Source organism: Ooceraea biroi, chromosome 7 (assembly GCF_003672135.1).
Source record: "Ooceraea biroi isolate clonal line C1 chromosome 7, Obir_v5.4, whole genome shotgun sequence".
Classification (NCBI taxonomy): domain Eukaryota; kingdom Metazoa; phylum Arthropoda; class Insecta; order Hymenoptera; family Formicidae; genus Ooceraea; species Ooceraea biroi.
The window spans coordinates 8,424,954-8,442,254 of NC_039512.1; the positions used below are offsets into that span (position 1 = coordinate 8,424,954).

A 17,301-nucleotide genomic window follows, 5' to 3' on the forward strand; every position below is an offset into this window, starting at 1 on the left:
TTTTACAAATAATTAGATCAGAGGTTTAATTATTTCCGCAATTCCAACGATATGTGCGGTTCGATAGCACACGCACCCGAAACTCTGCATATTCCATGAACAATGCTCGGAAAATTATGGCACGATGTCAACGTAGACCACACGCTTGGTAACCTGGAATTGCATATGCGTGGTCAACAAGAGGTCATATCGTATTCCATCTAACACAATTTTGACATTAAATGTCGAAATTTTATCACGCTATTTTATGACTGATGATTTACCCATACTGCAAATTAAGAAGGTAATTTATTCTTTCAGATGCGATAATATCAAGCTATACTTGAGACTATACAAATGTTTGAATTTGTTTCAAATAAAATCTCGGTAGTTTCAACTCTTTGCTCAAAGATATCGTATCATCGGAATTTTAGAAGTCAAGACCTAAAAAATCTTAAAACATCAAAGATATGTAGGTATTTCTTTTTTGGAACGATAAAGAAACAATTAAAAGCTTAATTTTCCTCAGACTATTATCTCATTATGGCGAGCTAATGTATATAGAACATCTCAATTTATCCGCAACAACCCCCTGTCGTTCGCACCATGGTACTAAAGCTTTCCCCAATTAAGCGTCCCTAAAATGCCCATCATACTTCCCTGCCAGCGTAGAGGATTCGCGAGTTTCATCATCTACGCCAATCGAATTCGAGTCACGCGCATAGACACCGATCTAACGTACCGTAATTAATCTATAAATACCATGGAGCGGCGGTGTTACAGGGCGTCACAGGGCGGAAAATCCAAGCGAAGTTCGCCGACATGCGACGAGCCTGGGAAAGGGCTTTGCCAAGCCCTCGCTGGCAAGCACTAGACCGATGCAGGGATTGTAACCCGTTAACTCGACTGTGCGCTACGGTGATTTAGAGATGTCCTGCGTGAACGTGTCGCGCACGGATGCGGATCTGCTGCGACAAACGAATGTTTTCCTGTTTATGTCGGTGAAGTCGTATCTCCGATTAATCCACTGCGGTGCTCCGCTCTTTTTCAGTCCGCGCTTTTTCCTACGTTGTATAATCTAGCGTACAATTTTTAGTCTAGCCATTGACACTTTGAACGAATTTCATAGTACGATTAACGTCTCTGAATAATCGCTTTCGTTCAGATTAGAGTCCCTATAATAAGAGTCTTGCCATAAGGCGATCTGGGCAAAATCCTGCGAGAGAGAGGGATACATTGGGTGCTTTCCAATTGCTTACACATCTTAACATAAAAGCATTTTATTGGCTATATATTATCTTGTAAGGTTTTTTAAATAATATATAGCCAATAAAATGCTTTTGTGTTAAGATGTGTAAGCAATTGGAAAGCACCCAATGTATCCCTCTCTCTCGCAGGATTTTGCCCAGATCGCCTTATGGCAAGACTCTTATTATAGGGACTCTAGTTCAGATTGTATTGTCGCGCATGCGCGAGAACGATAGCGGGCGAAAGTTTAGTTAATAAACAAGATAGTATTAAAAATAGCCTGATTCACAAATAAACGATAAAAGTTACGAATTATACACGATTGTATATTATATGCTATACGTTTCATATATCTTTTAGTTACCTATAAGTGCATTGATTCATATTAAAGATATGATCTAACTGTATCTAAGTACATAAAAAAGTACTCGCAAGTAGAAATCAAAGAGCCTAGAGGCCACGTAGAAAGAACTCTACGCGGGGACGAAAATTTAATATGAAGGCATCTCGTCCAAGTGATTTTAATATCGTGCAGGTGGACGAGCGAACTCTCCTCCTATCTCTGTCTCTCTCTTTCTCTAGTAATGGTAGTAGTAGTCAGCATATGCACGCGTATGTGTGTGTAGATACATCAGGCTTCTCTATCTGGCTTTGTTAATAAAGTCAGTGGCATTAGAGAGTCTCCAACTTGTCCTGCTGCTCTTCGCATACATCCACGCGTGTACGTGTGCGCAGGCACACGCCTGCGCACACGTACACGCGGAAACTGAAGCAGCTGAATATCCAGGAATGTACCTGAAAGATTTGCTCCGCTAGATTGGCCAGAGATAAAATAACAAGAGGTGAGGGAGCAACAATGTTGCTCCGCCCTGTTTAATTTAACGTGTAAATCTGCGGAAATAATATTGCGGTCGTGAAGCGCGCTGCCCCGTTCGTCCCGTTGTTATCGGAAGGTATTACGGTGTAATACGTGAAATTCGTTCTGTAGGCAGGATTCGTAGAACGGCGAATGTTTTCACGTCATTATAAACCGCTTATGCAATTATAATTGTTTGTAATAGAAATAAAAGATCGCTACCCCACCGACAAAAAAGCAAGAAACGACAGCCGTCCAAAAAACCGTAGAATTTACTTCTAATTACGTTTCCAGTAATTCGTTTATTGTTTCATTTTCAATGCGGCATTAAAACCCCGTACAATTAAATGCGCCGGAATATTATCAAATTTTAATCGCGTTTTACTCTCTTTCGCGAAAAGAATCGGAATAACAAGATTATGTGATGCCGACGAAAACGCTTTAGCAAGATACACATCGTGATGTTAACCGTGGCCTGGACATGCAAAATGCCAACATCGTGCGAATTTTCGAATGCAATTCGAAACGCGCCGCGGTGACTTCTAATTAGCGCGGCTCATCCGTCTGGCTGCAGGCAGAACGCGACGGGGCCGAATTTCGCCCGGGCCTTGTAGTCGGCGGTCGAGCCGGAGGAAGAAGGAGGCTAAACCGCAATCCGCCTAGGAGTGGCGGTGAATCATTCTATGAGCATAAATTAGCGCCCCGTCACAATGCCGGTTAATTAATTAAGGTAAATTGTCCTAAGCGTAAGTAACTGCCGGCGCCCGGGCTACTCTTCACTCGTTCCCTCTAGCGTGCCGGCTCCACCGCGATCCTCTTTACGGGTAACCGCGCGATGCGTTTCCGGCACAGGGACTGAGAGCAGGGAGTTTTGTTTTCGGTTGTCTGGACGTGGCGGATTGCGTTTCACGATGCTTGGCAACCTGAACGCTCGATAGCCTCGGCCGGGAATATAACGGTCTCTTACCAAATCTGTAGGGAGATCATCCCGTCTTTTTCGAAGGAGAGAGAAAGAGAGAGAAAGGAAAGGAAAGACGAGAGAGAAAGAGATCACACATCCACACGACACCGCAAATTTCAATAGAGTAAGATTCTTGGAATTGAGAAAATTTAATTAATTGTGACATTAATTTAATTAATTTTGATTATTGATTCTGCGTTAGTGGGAGAACAGCATTAAATATTGCAACAGAGAAATATTAATAATTTTATTTGAACTAATATTGCAATTCTACTGTCTGCGAATTCGCTCTTTTTGCTCGAGTAAGACCAAATTGAATTATAGCTCTCTCTATTGATAGACACGCGGTTCGTTTCCAGACAGGATGTGGAGCGCAGTTTGTTTTCGGTTCTCCCTTTCGGCGATACATAGCCGACATTGTCTCGAGGAAAGTCGACCAGCAGTGAATCGAATTTTCTGCCATGCGTTATGGTAAACGTAAAACAGCTTCTGTCACTTGAAAGTATCTGTTCTATTCTTTCTGGCAATTCTATACGTTCACGTAATGATCTAATAAACAACATTATTCATAAACCTAAATTCCTTCATAAAACATTTCTTATAATTATCAGATTGTGTCATTTTAAATACACGGATTTTATACACAAATGATATATTTATTTACATAGACATTTAATATACTTTAATTTTGTTTTATGATAAATAATAAACAATAAATAAGCAAAGCTCGCGCGACTCATTTATTCCAGACTCACTGGACAACTTGTAAATAATAATAAAATCAATTAAAAAATATTTGTAAAGTATACATAACATGATCTGAATGATCATCAACACTATTCATATTAAGAAATAATTAGTTCAAAATTGTTTTAACAATAGATTGAACAGAAAAGGAGAGAAATTGCATTTTACATAACAAATAAATCAGCTTTCATAAGACAGATTATAGATCTACGTTGAATAATGTATTTAGAGCACCTATTGTGTAGATCTTCAATTGGCAAACGTCAGTTAAACATTATCTTGGTGTTCTCTTCGTTGCGTGGAAAGCAACACGGGGATCGAATGTTTAGACCGCTAAAACCAGATGTTTAGTTTGCAGGGAACTTCAAACGTGGCACTCGGTTCAAGAAACCAATTAATGTGCCGTTCGCGTTCCCCTGGAGGTAAGTAAACTTCGCTCGAAAGTACTTGACCAAAACTACTATCTCGTATGTTCGAGCACAATACCTCACGTCTCAGGATTTAAACGCTAAAGCAATTTGTAGTTTAAAAACTTCCTTTTGCATACTTTTGTAGTAACATTAATAATTATAATAAAACTCTACAAAAACATACACGGTAATAGTACAGTAGTTGCAGAAAGATGTTGGTGTCGTAGCTCTTAATATTTCACTTCTTTGTGCATTACTATTTTGAATGTAAAAATATCACATTATTTAAAAAAATGTTCGCAGTTTGACTCTCTCATCATGTAGTTAAAAATTAAGAAACTTGATTATTTTACAGCAGAATGTTTTTCAAAAATTATAATTACACAAACATAATTACACAAACATAATTACACAAACATAATTACGCAAAATATAATTACACAAACATCTCGCATATAAAATTATCATCATATATATTACTTATCTTTTTTATTACTATCTTTTCCTATTTTATATATGCAATTACTTTAATAATTAAAATTGTAAGTATATAATTAATAATTAATATCATTGTCAATGTTTTGTGAAATTTAATTTTTTTTCATTCGAGTAAAATATCAAATGCGTAATGGCCGAGTTTACACCGTGTTTCGTTCGCCACCTGACCTGTACTCTGACCTAAAGTAAGCTTCCAAGTAAACGTTTACATCGTTTAGACCTATAATATTTTATAAGTGAAAAAGAAACCTCACCCAACCCAGATTAGGTCGCTTCCCAATTTAGGTCAAATATAGGATATAGGTAGCGGCCTAAAATGGACGGTGAAAATGAGGCCAATAAAGCGAAGAAGCATGATGATAAAAATTTGGGGATAAATATTGTAGAATAATAGGTACACGTAGAAAGGAATACGAGGTCGAGCTACGAAGTACCAGCGAGCGTTACTTGCGAATTTAATTCTAGCTTTACAAATCCTGAGCATGCTGTAGACAATTACGAGATAATTGTTAATACGACTTGCAATTTGCACTACGGCCGGTGCCGCGCCTCGTTTAAACTCTCGTATGCTTAATTAGTTCCTATTTTGCTTGTGAAACGTTACGGGTTGCATATCTCGACGCATAGAGTTGCGCTCGCGTTCGAGTGCGTCTGAGAACGTCCTTTAGTATCACCCTCGCATTTTACAAGGGTTGTTTCTCTCATTTTATAATTCTACTCACGCTCTGCCATCATTAAAATAGAACAGCATTGATTCACATACATTTTAATATAAAATTAGAACAGGGCCTTTTCATAAGAAAAAGAAACGAAATTGATATAAAGATCGATTATCCCAAAATTATCATTTTACATGGATTAAAATAACTAAAGGAAAAGCAGTTATAATTATATATTATAATTAGTTTTGTTATTAGCTTTGTTATGGTACCGCAGGGGCGAAATTAGAGATGTGTTTTCTACCGGTATAGCCCAGTCAGATTTGTGATGTCTATTTTTAAAGGAACCAGTGCTAGAATTGTCTCCAAGGCACTAAATGTATCTTCGCGGTACTTAACCCCTCACATACGTTACATATACGTAGATTTTGTCGCCAAACCGCGTATAACTATTACGCAAATCTTGTACAAAATTAAATGACCCATATTTCAAGCATAAGTTTGAGTATACAAGTATAAGTAAAATATTATAATTGATATAAAATTCATAAGTTTTTTGTTCCATCAAAATTTCAATAAAAAAGTTATAGTGACCATAAAAAAATTAATTAAAAATAAAGTAATATCCTTCCTTTATATATATAAATAAAATAACTCTTGCGATAGTATTATTATTATTCATATCGGATATTGTTTTATAAGAATAAATTGTAGCTAAATTAAATATAATATACTAAGCATCGCGCGCATGTGCATTTCACAAATAACTTTGGCGTGATGCTCCGAATTCTTTATGCAATATGAAGTGTTATTGCTTATTTCGTTCCGTCGCAGTGACTTTCTCATTATAAAGTTGAAGTACGGCAGGCGTCACGAACGACATTAAACTAATCTTTAAAAGATGGAGACGACGGCGCCCTAGGCAGGCGGCAAAGATTTGTGGGAAAAGTTTTGCAAAATTGAGACCACGCGAGGCTTGATGAGCGCCGTGATTTATACCCTTCATTTCTCAGGTGAGACCGCGAGACCTTATATTAAAGAACGACTGCAGAAAAGTTTCTCTTCCGCGTTTCGCATCCGCGCGCAGAAATCATATCGCCATTACGCGCGGCATTGTTGACGACGATACGTGATAGCGCGATCTGTGCTTTTTTTAAACAAATTATTATCGATTTTCTATGATGAATTATAAAATTGCATTACGAAAAAATTCTTTATAACAGACAATTTTAAATCGACAAATATATTGATGATCCATGTAACACATGTCTCATTTTTCATGAAACATGTATGATGCTCGCAAAAATTAAACGTTTCTTGAAAATGCTTTCACGATATAGATATATTTATGCAATTGTTTCCCACAATAGCAGAATTTGCATCAGTTGCATATCAGTATTATCGGAATATTATGGAATTTGAGAAACAGCGGAGGAAACCGCCGGTTACGGAAGAGATCATTGATACTAACCGGTGAAAATAGCGTCGGGCAGCAACGCACAAATGCTCAAGTACACCAGCAATACCCCTCGAGCTTGACGCGTCTTCTGGCAGTAGTCCAGTCTTCTCCCGTTCGGTAGGCCACCACCGATTCTTCTTGGCCCCTTCATGGTGCCGCATAGTTTTCGTTCCAACCACGTAAACCGCGCACGTTACACTCGGATTAGAGCGCGAGAAGTTTAATAATGCCTCACGTGCTTCCTTCCTTCCTTCCTTCTCTCCTTCCTTCCCTGCTCCTTCCTTCCTTCCTTCCTTCCGCCTGGCTTTCGGTTCTCGCACACGTGACGCGAGATTTCGTAACGATCTTAACGCGCGTGCCGCGGATGCGAACTGCGTTCATTAATAGGATGCGATTGCGAGTCGAATTGCATTGTGCACCAAGCCAGGTTGCGAGTGACACACGCGGAACCGGCCTTTCTTTTGCGCAATACGGTTTGTTATCTCGCCGCACTTTTACTCCGCGTTACGTGGGAAAATTACACTTGTAAATGAGTCCACTGAAATTTTGACGATCAAAGTTATACATCTTTGTGCACAGTTTCACTTTACATGCGGAAGTTGAGTATATAGCTTCTTCCTTGCGAGTCGTCTGCGAATACATAATGCATCTCAGCATGAAGTATGTGCTGCCAAAAGATTACAAGTAATTGCAGAAATAAATAAAACTTTACTTGTTGTATAAAATCTTTTTTTCTGTTTAAGTTATAAAAGTATTTAAGTTACACTATTCTTATTATATATTTCTAAATAAATAATTATCTCGATAATTGTTTTCTTTTTTTCATTTACTTTGCACATAAATGTTAGACTAATTAGCATATAATTTTTAAACAATAAGCAATATATATAGGCTTAGTATATATAGACTTATTAAGCTCTAATTTCCCCATTATAGAGTCGTATGATGCTTCATTTACGCTTCAAGATGCTTTGGAATACCGCCAAGAAAATTCTTCATTTTCTCTCAATAAAGTTCCTGATACAAATATATAGATACGCGGAAAGTATAAATAAACGAGAACATAATTTCTCCTTTCTAGTTTTACATAACTGAAATTAATTTAAATAATTTAAATTTCCTAACTGAAATCCTCCATCAAGTCTTCTATTATATAGAATAAAGAATATATTATATTTTATAAGAGACATTTTAAATATAGGTAATATAAATTGAGATAGAATATTACATTCGCATCTTTTATCAAAGTATAAATTAAAGTTCACTGACGCAACACGATGGAGATGCGATCAGATATGTGGAACGCGGCACACAAGTTGCTCCATACACTTTTCGCCACGATAACTAATTAACGAACTTCCGTCTCGCTATAATACCTCGAACCGCATCATTAATGCTAAATTTAACGCGCTGTCACTCAGCCAGCGTAGTAAGACCTGGCAGCATGATAAATGGCATCCGTTTATGCGATTTCAGCATGCCCCCAGCGTTTGATACTAAGATTCGGGTACGATGCATTATATGCGCGCGCTCACGCGAATGTATTACGTTTGTCATAAATTTTGGCAGTTAATTTTCGCGATTATTCTAGTTCCGCGCAATAAAATGGATCGGCACGGGGTTAAATGGCGGTGAAACGACTAACTTAATTTCTGCACCGTGCCATTATGAATGGAAAATGAATTTTAATAATGCCTCACGTGGACTTGTAGCATCTGCTATAATAAATGCGCAATCGTGTTGTTTATGATTATGTAAATAAAAACAATAATATATAATTATCATGCGGTAAAAATAGGTTCATGATTTTTACTGGAAACAGATGCAGCCAGCATCGGGTTGATTCAACCGTTTAATTTAAGTTAAACTTAGCAAATTCCTCTGATAAATTGGAACATGCGCTTGCTGCTTCTCTAAATATAAACCATAAAGAATATAAACTGCGTAAAGATACTTATCAGTGAAACAAAGATCGCTCTCACTCCTTTAACCAATCCTCAACCATCATAAATTAATTTAGCTATTTAAAATGTTGAGTTTTATTGTAACTCGGACCATACGCATGGAGTTGTATCTTAGTTCCCGAATAAATACCTTTTCTGGTTTTACATACAGCTTTTCTGAACAAATTGAAAACGTTTCTTTTTTCAGAAATTATGTAATTATATAACATAATGTTATTATAATATGCTGAGAGTGATACTATTTGTTCACCATGTAATTTTTAATTCCATAACAAATTTTTATTAATAATTTATATACATATTGATATAACATGCGTGATTACGAAATACGTCACGGTTCAAAGCTAGAATCGCTTGGATTGAAATGCTAAATGAAAACCGAAATGAGAAAACCCAATGAGAGATTTGCGACATACGTGTACTCTCAAATATTTATTTATCTACAGAGGGATTTTCGTCTGATGCATGATATACGTGTGATGTACAATTTTCCGTAATTAATGATGTCAAACGCAGCAAGATCAGTCATCAATCACGATTACAATAATACTAACGTGGTAATAAATTGCTATGAGCATTGAAATTTCGTTCAATTTTAATTAAAATGTGCAGTTATCTCTGTATTTAATAACGTTCCCGAATTTTATCTGCATGTAGGTTAATTGGGAGCAGATGAATCGTGGAAGCGTGTTTTACTATACTTTAACTATACTTCAAAACAATCTCGTTAATTCCCATCTAAAAGTTTTCGCCGATTTTTCGCCAATGAATACGTTTCAGACTCAAGACCTATAATTAACGATTTTCAGCACAATAATTAATTTCAGCACAAAATTACGCGAAATAAGATCAAGATATAATCTCATTTTAATTAAATCATCTCAACTAAGTATTAATAATATTTGTTCATAAATTAATCTCGGTAGATTTTGCACCGACACGTATCGTCATCTTTGTAATCTTTGAAGCGTCTCTACGTGTCGGAAGATTCAAGGAATCATTATTTGCCGTAACATGAAGAAAAATACTTCCTTTCGTAGTCAAAGTTAAATTAAACGCACCTGTAGAATGGCCCATCGAGATCGCGCTGCAAATACGTTAAGAATCCGTTTTGCATGATCGTCATAAAACGTGACTATTCTCACATCTTCAACTAAAGTGGATACCTATCAGAAAATTTTATAAAAGATCAGAATCTTATAAAATAAAATTAGATTTCTATTAAAGATATTTTTATATCTCACTTAAAAGTTAAATAATCAAACTTTTAATTGAAAGTAGCGGCACAATGGTTGAACTTTGTAGAAAATCACTTAAACGTTAACTTCAATAGAACGTGTGATCAAAACTGGTAACCAATAAAAACGTTGAAGGTTATTCTACTGTGAGTTGCAACACCTGACGTGTAACGTTTAATTTTGAGCGTTTTAATGGAAAACGGGAACGGGCAAGCATAAAAAGCATACTGGTTTGAAAACGTGATTTTACGAGAGACGTGTCGAACCATGAAATGGTAAACGCGCATAAAATGGCAAACTCAATATGGCATGAGAAATCTGCATGGTAGAATAGTATTAATGTAGACATGTCAAAGCGGTCACAACGCATTGTTACTCATTTCCAACCACATTATTAAAATTACCTTTATTCATATAATTCAGTCAATAAATTTATAAAATAATAATATACGCGGATTATATAAATAAATTGTTACAGTAATTCATTCCTTTATCGAAAATAAAGGAAAGTAAAGAAAATGTATGTTAAAAATTGTGAGGCGAGATTTAAAATCGATATCGTTAATTGCTTCAATTAATACACATAAATAAAAATAGATTTAAGAGAAATAGATTTTAACACTAATTTTATGAAAATAATTAAAAGAAAATTATTGTTTATATTTTATAATATTTTTTAATTATTTTTATCTAAGATTTCTATTTCTGTTTCTGCAAATAATGTATTTATTTTAAATTGAAATTCTGTCTCCGCAAGATATAACTAACGCAAGATATAAAATACAATTTATAAACCACTACAGATTTTATACATACATATCTAACTTAAAAGTTTGCGTTGCAGATTAGTACGATAGCTGCAATGTTGATAAAGCTTCGTAAAAATAATGTTTGTAGTTGTAAATATAACTGTGCTAGATCTAATCTTGTTCTGGCATCTCACATCGAGATGCATCTCATACCGAGATAAAATCCGTAAATCATACATATGCATTCAGCAAATCTATAGTTTTATGAAATCATAATTATCTTAAATTACTGCAAAATGTGATCATAATTGTGATGATACCTTCTCAAGATAATCTATAGCTTTATTTCCATCTGTTTCCATATTTATTATTTCAGCAAAAGTTGCAGCACCGAATAATACGATTCCGATCGAACAGAATCGAAGATAAATTCCCTATTCATTTATTGAAAATTGAAATATAGATGTACAAATTGTTTTCCAAATTAATAAAACATTATTTTGGATTGGCTAATAATTTCTCTCCGTTTTTGGGAGATAGTGCCGTTAACACTGAATGGCTCACTTGTACATGTTTATTCATATCTAAATATTTTTTGAAAAGTATCGTTTTAATCGTTTCAACGTATTTAAAAAAAAATTTGCTCAGATTGATCGAGTTTTGAGCATTTAGTATTGCTTTGAATATGGAAAACTAGAATGAGTATTTTCGGCACACAATTATGCAAACAACGTTGCATAGACGCATAAAAAGATTTTCTCTGTTCACGGAAATAATGCCATGAATAATTGGATTGCTCGTGAATAATTCCGAAGCTATCGACGTGATGATTTCAATTATGCCGATTTATTGTGGCTCTGAACGGCAAGTTGAGACTGATAATGACCAAGTTAAGACTTTGATCGAAAATAATCGATCGATACCGTACGATGTAAAAAACAGAAGGAAATTATTGGTCAACCCAATATTTTCAAAAATATAAAATTTTAATAATTTATACTGCTTTATTCAACAATTTAATTTTCTGCCACGTATGATTGTCTGAATACTGTTCGAAAGTAACATGGCACTTCTCGAAGCAAATCGTGTCAGATTTGACACCACACAGAATTCAAAAATAAATCGAGACATTTTATAAATGTACAAACGAAGACTAATTTGAAAGAAACAATTTTTCTTCAGTTAGCACGTATTTTATCTTTGTTACACATTTTTGTAAAGTCCCAAGACCGTATTCAGAAAACCACCACATATCTTGAAACCTTGTGTCTCGTGAGTGAATGGCGCCGGGTCAATTTTAAGATGCACCGCAATGCAGACACAAAGGATAGACGGCGACCTCGCGAACAATGACAATGCTGATGCAAGACAGCAAGCGCAAATTATCCCTGGGAGGTATTATTAATTAATGCCCTTGTTAAGCTACAGAGCTTGATGGGGAACGAGCGAAGGAGCGAGATGCAGGCTGGAGATACCGAGCGACTGTGTTGCACAGGTGCACATAGGTGAGACATAAAACTGGAAACACGTAAAACGCGTCTGTGTACGACACGTGTATGAACGTGTGCGTATATACGTAGCGCGGCGCGAATGTACGACATGCAGCGAACGAGCACGCTGAGACTAACGAAATTTTCAGGACGAGGCGAATTAAAATTCAAACACTTATATGACGTTGCCAAGCGAGAGAAGACCCGCGTGAATGAAAAGCGAGAAAAAAGCTAGCGTTTTTGTGAAAGGCAACCTGGTCAAGCATAAAGGAATTTTCTGAACGATCGAGATTGGACTTTACAAGTTAAAAGAAAATAAAAATACGTAACACATAAAATCAAGATAATATCTTATGACAAAAATAAATCAAAAATATAAAACAAATTAGTTCCATCGATTCGAGTTTTCGAGGAATATGATTTAAAAACTAAATAATTAATATCTCTTTTAAATTTAAACATATTATACAAATTTGATATTTCATTCCAAACTTTTTAGTTTCTGAAAATGAAAGAAATATGATTTATGTCATTTATATCACAGTGGAAAACTCAGTTATTCTCTGAAAAACGTAAATAAATCTTTTTTTTAGACCTTTATATGCGAAAATTTTAGAAAGACATTAAAGTAGCGAGGACTTTGTGAATTTCACACACATACCAAATTATATGCACCGAATTCGTTTCCAAGAGCATACATACACGCACGACATCAACCCTATTTCTCTTGTTTCCCTTTCCTCATCGCCGACGTAACGGAGTGTGTAAAGCTCTTCCGTCCCGCATACATAATTATCGAAGTTAATTAGGATTTTGGAGACGAGAGAGAAAGCGAAAGAGGCTCGAGCGGTGGAACCAAACTCGTGGCTGAGAGGGAGATAGAATTGTCGACACATTTAAGGATGTATTAACTTCAGAAGCGGAGGTTGGAGCGATGTTAAAATGTCACGCACTGCCTGTGCCTGAGTACATATGTGGTGACGAAAAAAGGCACAGCGATTTGCAAGCGAGTTCTAGTGGAGTAATTTTAGCAGCGACGATTCAGGTGACTCTTCTTCGAAAGGACGAAACTTTTTCGACATCCGTTCGTCGTTTTATTATTCACGATGGCAGGGAGCGACGTGGCTTTATGGCTCAAAGGGTCGATATTGTCAATGGTAATGGGTTTGTCTGTTCGTTTTGCAACATAGAAATTTCCGGCAAGTCGAGTTTTCTGCTAGCGCATTTTCTTTCTCCGTATTTCAGAGTGTTGTTTGAATAAAACTATATATATAACTATGTTTCTCTTAAAAAAAAATTTGCTGTTATAACAGAATCTCTGCTGTTGCATATTCGATATAACAGCGATAAACTTTCGTTAACTGATTTTCCGAACTATTCGATATTATAGCAAAACAAATTTTTGTCAGTAGGATAAACAAATTTTGCTGAATATTTTAGTTTATAGAAATACATTAATTTGTCGTTATATATTCATTTTACAATCTCACATATTCAACAGAAAAGAAGAATATACAAGTATACATTTGTTTACAGAGAAATCTGCGGAATAAGAAATAGGAAAACTATTAATAATTTGTCAGATTTATCAATTTAAATAAATTTAAACTTTTCAATTAATTTTGATATTTTCACCATTTTTTTCTAAACAACAATTTGTTTAATTGTAATCTGATAAAATTATTTTTAGTACTTAATACTTTAATACTCTTAAATTTAGACTTTTATATAAATTTCTTAAATATCATTTAGTGACACGTACATCATTTATATATAACAATCTGTGTAACACTTTTATAAAAATGCCACTTCTATAGTAAATAACGTGTCTCTCTTCAACACCCTTGGATTGTCATCGAGCTAACGTGCTTTCGACTATCCCCCAACTCCTCTTGAGTCCTCGTGCAATTGGTTTTTCGTGTTCCAAGCGCTTTGCTGTCCTCGAAATCCTAATTTCTCGTTTTTCACTCTCTCGCTCCGTCACACCCCCGTCATGCGATGGAATGAGCGGTTTCCCAGTAGTGCGATGCCCACGGAATCTCGCCATTGCGTTTCGCTTGATTTCTAGGTTCGTGACGGAGGGAAAATGGGGGCAGATTGTGGAATCTGTGTAAACAGGTCGGAACTGTGCGAAAACTTTTATTTGCTTCTGGTGTCTACTATGGCTTCCCCGTATATTTAAAATACCTTGTCTCATATCGTTATTTCAGATTTAAATGGTCGTATAAATATTATCTCCTTTATTTTTAACCATTATCTTATTTTACTTTTATTTGCCTCTTTTGTTAATTAAATTTCTTAACTTACATCATCATAAATGTTTCTACTAATGACGTGAATTGCGCTCAATTTTTTAGAGATGATTTATAAAAATAAGATTTTATCTCTATCTCTCTTCTCACATATTTTTATTGGCACAATTAATTATATTATTAATAATTTTGGATTAATTAGCGTCGCTTATTATCAATTAAATTGAAATATATTGAAAACTACACTTTTATTGTTTCACTCACGATTTTATCCAAGATTCATCAACGCAACGTAAACTGAAAATCAACTGTTCACATTTCGCATGTTATCGAAATTTGCACTCTGCTGGTATTATTTGCGCTCTGCTGGCAATTATTTACACACGTTGTCACCGAAATCTCTTTCATTCTTTCACATCATGAACAATGATACGATCGATGTAGATCAAAACCGGTACACGTGATACCCGGAGCAGTATACGAGACGCACTAAATCCTCAAGCTCGGTCTACAGTGTGCCACGACGATCTCTCTAACAATAAACTTAGGTAAGCCGACGAATACGACAACGATGACGACCACGTACAACGTGCACACACGCGTGTCGGCCACACGCGTGACAAAACAGTCGCACGCACTGTGGGTGCGTGAGGCATACTAGCCGTGCGTGGTGCGACACACGCGGTACTAGAGACGATCCACTCGAGACGACCGCATTGGTGTGCGTAGCCCACACGATGACACCGACATGAAATGTCGTCTGTATGAGAGGAGAGCGTGTATAACACGCACGTGTGAGCGAGAAATCTCGGGTGCGGGTGGAGGAGAATTGCCTTTATCGTTGTAGTGCACGATATTGTAGTGGTGCAAGTGCTTGTTCCTCATGAATTTAGAGCTCATACGAAGATACGCACGTCGAGTGTGCGCGGAACTCGATAATCTGTGTGCGGGAAGCCCGCATTGTGTTAGCACCGCGGCGCCGAAATGTGATATAGCGAATCATTGCGTGTCATAACGGAAATATGCAGGAAGTGAAGGGTAATGATACATTAATGCAATTTTTATAGTCCGGTTGTACATTTTCAATAGCTTCAAAGCGTTCAGGTGTCAAGATATTCAGCGTGATCAACGCAGAGAATTATAATTCTATGAATTGCTTGATTCATGACAGCACAGTTGAAAAATTTGTGTTAAATTTAACAGATATCACATGTCCCAAACGGTCCACATAAATTTTTGTGTTAATTTAACATAATATGGATATGTTAAATGGTGACACTAATATTATGTTAATATTTTAACTTAAAATGAATGCAAACTGCGAAGTAATTTGAAATAAATTTTGTGTAAAATCAACATATTTTTAATGATAAAATTAACTCGAAAAAAAGTTATTTTTACATACATCTTTACTCTCAACATAGTTTTCTGTAAATTTTAACAGATACAACTTGTCACTAATAATACGGAACATATCTATTGTGTAAAATTAAAAATAGGTGCACAATGTGATTTTTACACTTTTTTTAGTTGTTTTAAAAATTTAACACTTGAGTTGAATTAACACAACAGCAACATGTTAAATTAACACATGAATGTGTTAAATATTTAACACAAAAATGTTAACCGGCATATTTTTTAACAAGAAAACACAAATTTTCCAACTGTGAGGAAAAGGACGAAAAAAAATATATTTCTGATAAAATCTCTGTCTGCACGTGCTGCAAGTAAATTAACTTCCAGAACTTTGTATTTGATCTGTTGCATTTTCAGCGAGAAAGGAAATCCTCGTGTTAATTCAGAGAACGAATCGTAAATCAAGTTTACGCCAATCGGACCGTGCGAACGTTACACATCTCGTCGTCTCCGTTCGGAAACGCGAGGTGCGCGTGTACGCAATCGGTATGAGCGATCATAATTAGCTATGCACGCCTGCCTCTGTTTACGTATCGCAAACACGATAGGAAAACGATGCGAATGTGTTAAGCGTCACATTATTCCTAGGCAACGTGCACAAGCATCGCAATTATCCATGAAACATCACTCCAGATTTCAGTAATCATTCTCCTAACTACGCCTTTTTAGCTTCACTTTGATAATTTTTCGTGCAATTTGACATCCCAACATATGATGCTTACTGTGTTGCACCTACGCGCACGCATTATCAATCATGTAAAAGTTAATTCTTAAGAACTATTACTGAACGTATCGGTTTTGATGATTATTTAAATGCGGCGGAAGCTCTGGTGACGTCACTGGTGACGTCGAATTCGTCGGGATTCAAAGGATGTATGTCGGTAATGAGAAATTTGCGAAAATGAGATCTGTTTAGCCAACTTTATTCTATAACGATTGCGAGAAGACTGAGAATACTGAGCAATCGATATAGATATCGTTGAACAAATAGATATCGCGACAAATAGATTCTCGTGACAAACACGAAAAAAAGGAAAGATGGTATAGGCTCTGAAAAGAAAGCTGTATGTGTGCGTACGTGTATATGTGAGCGATTTCGGAGCAAACAAGCCAATAAACTTTTTTCACATCATCTCTTAGACGAAAACCGTTTAAATCATGAATATATACGAGACAGAAAAATACGCAAATGAAACAAAGATAATAAATAGAAAAAAATAACATAATTGTATAAAGGATGAGCATTTGTCCAAACGAAGTTATTTCTTAAAATACGAATTGTAGAATTATTTTTCAGAAACAGGACCAGTTCTTAAAATTACAGGATCAAATTTATGCGTCTGCAACAAGATGCACTTGGTACAGTCTAAATTAG

General features: G+C 36.0%; 1 protein-coding gene across 11 annotated transcripts in view; it reads right to left on the reverse strand.

Moving 5' to 3' along the window:
* Positions 1–17,301, reverse strand: part of LOC105282411 (zwei Ig domain protein zig-8) — a 107,687-nt gene that overhangs the window by 80,151 nt on the left and 10,235 nt on the right. For 4 of the 11 annotated variants that reach the window (XM_020032653.2, XM_020032651.2, XM_026971107.1 and 1 more), the window contains exon 2: positions 6,830–7,447. The exons of 4 other annotated variants lie outside the window; for them this stretch is intronic. In XM_020032653.2, the coding sequence (XP_019888212.1) occupies positions 6,830–6,968 (139 nt within the window). In that variant the 5' untranslated portion in view covers positions 6,969–7,447. Of the gene's footprint in view, positions 1–6,829; positions 7,448–8,045; positions 9,822–9,842; positions 9,948–14,774; positions 15,744–17,301 lie in introns of those variants that run through there. 3 more of the 11 variants (XM_020032657.2, XM_020032658.2, XM_020032655.2) reach the window with 3 other exon arrangements.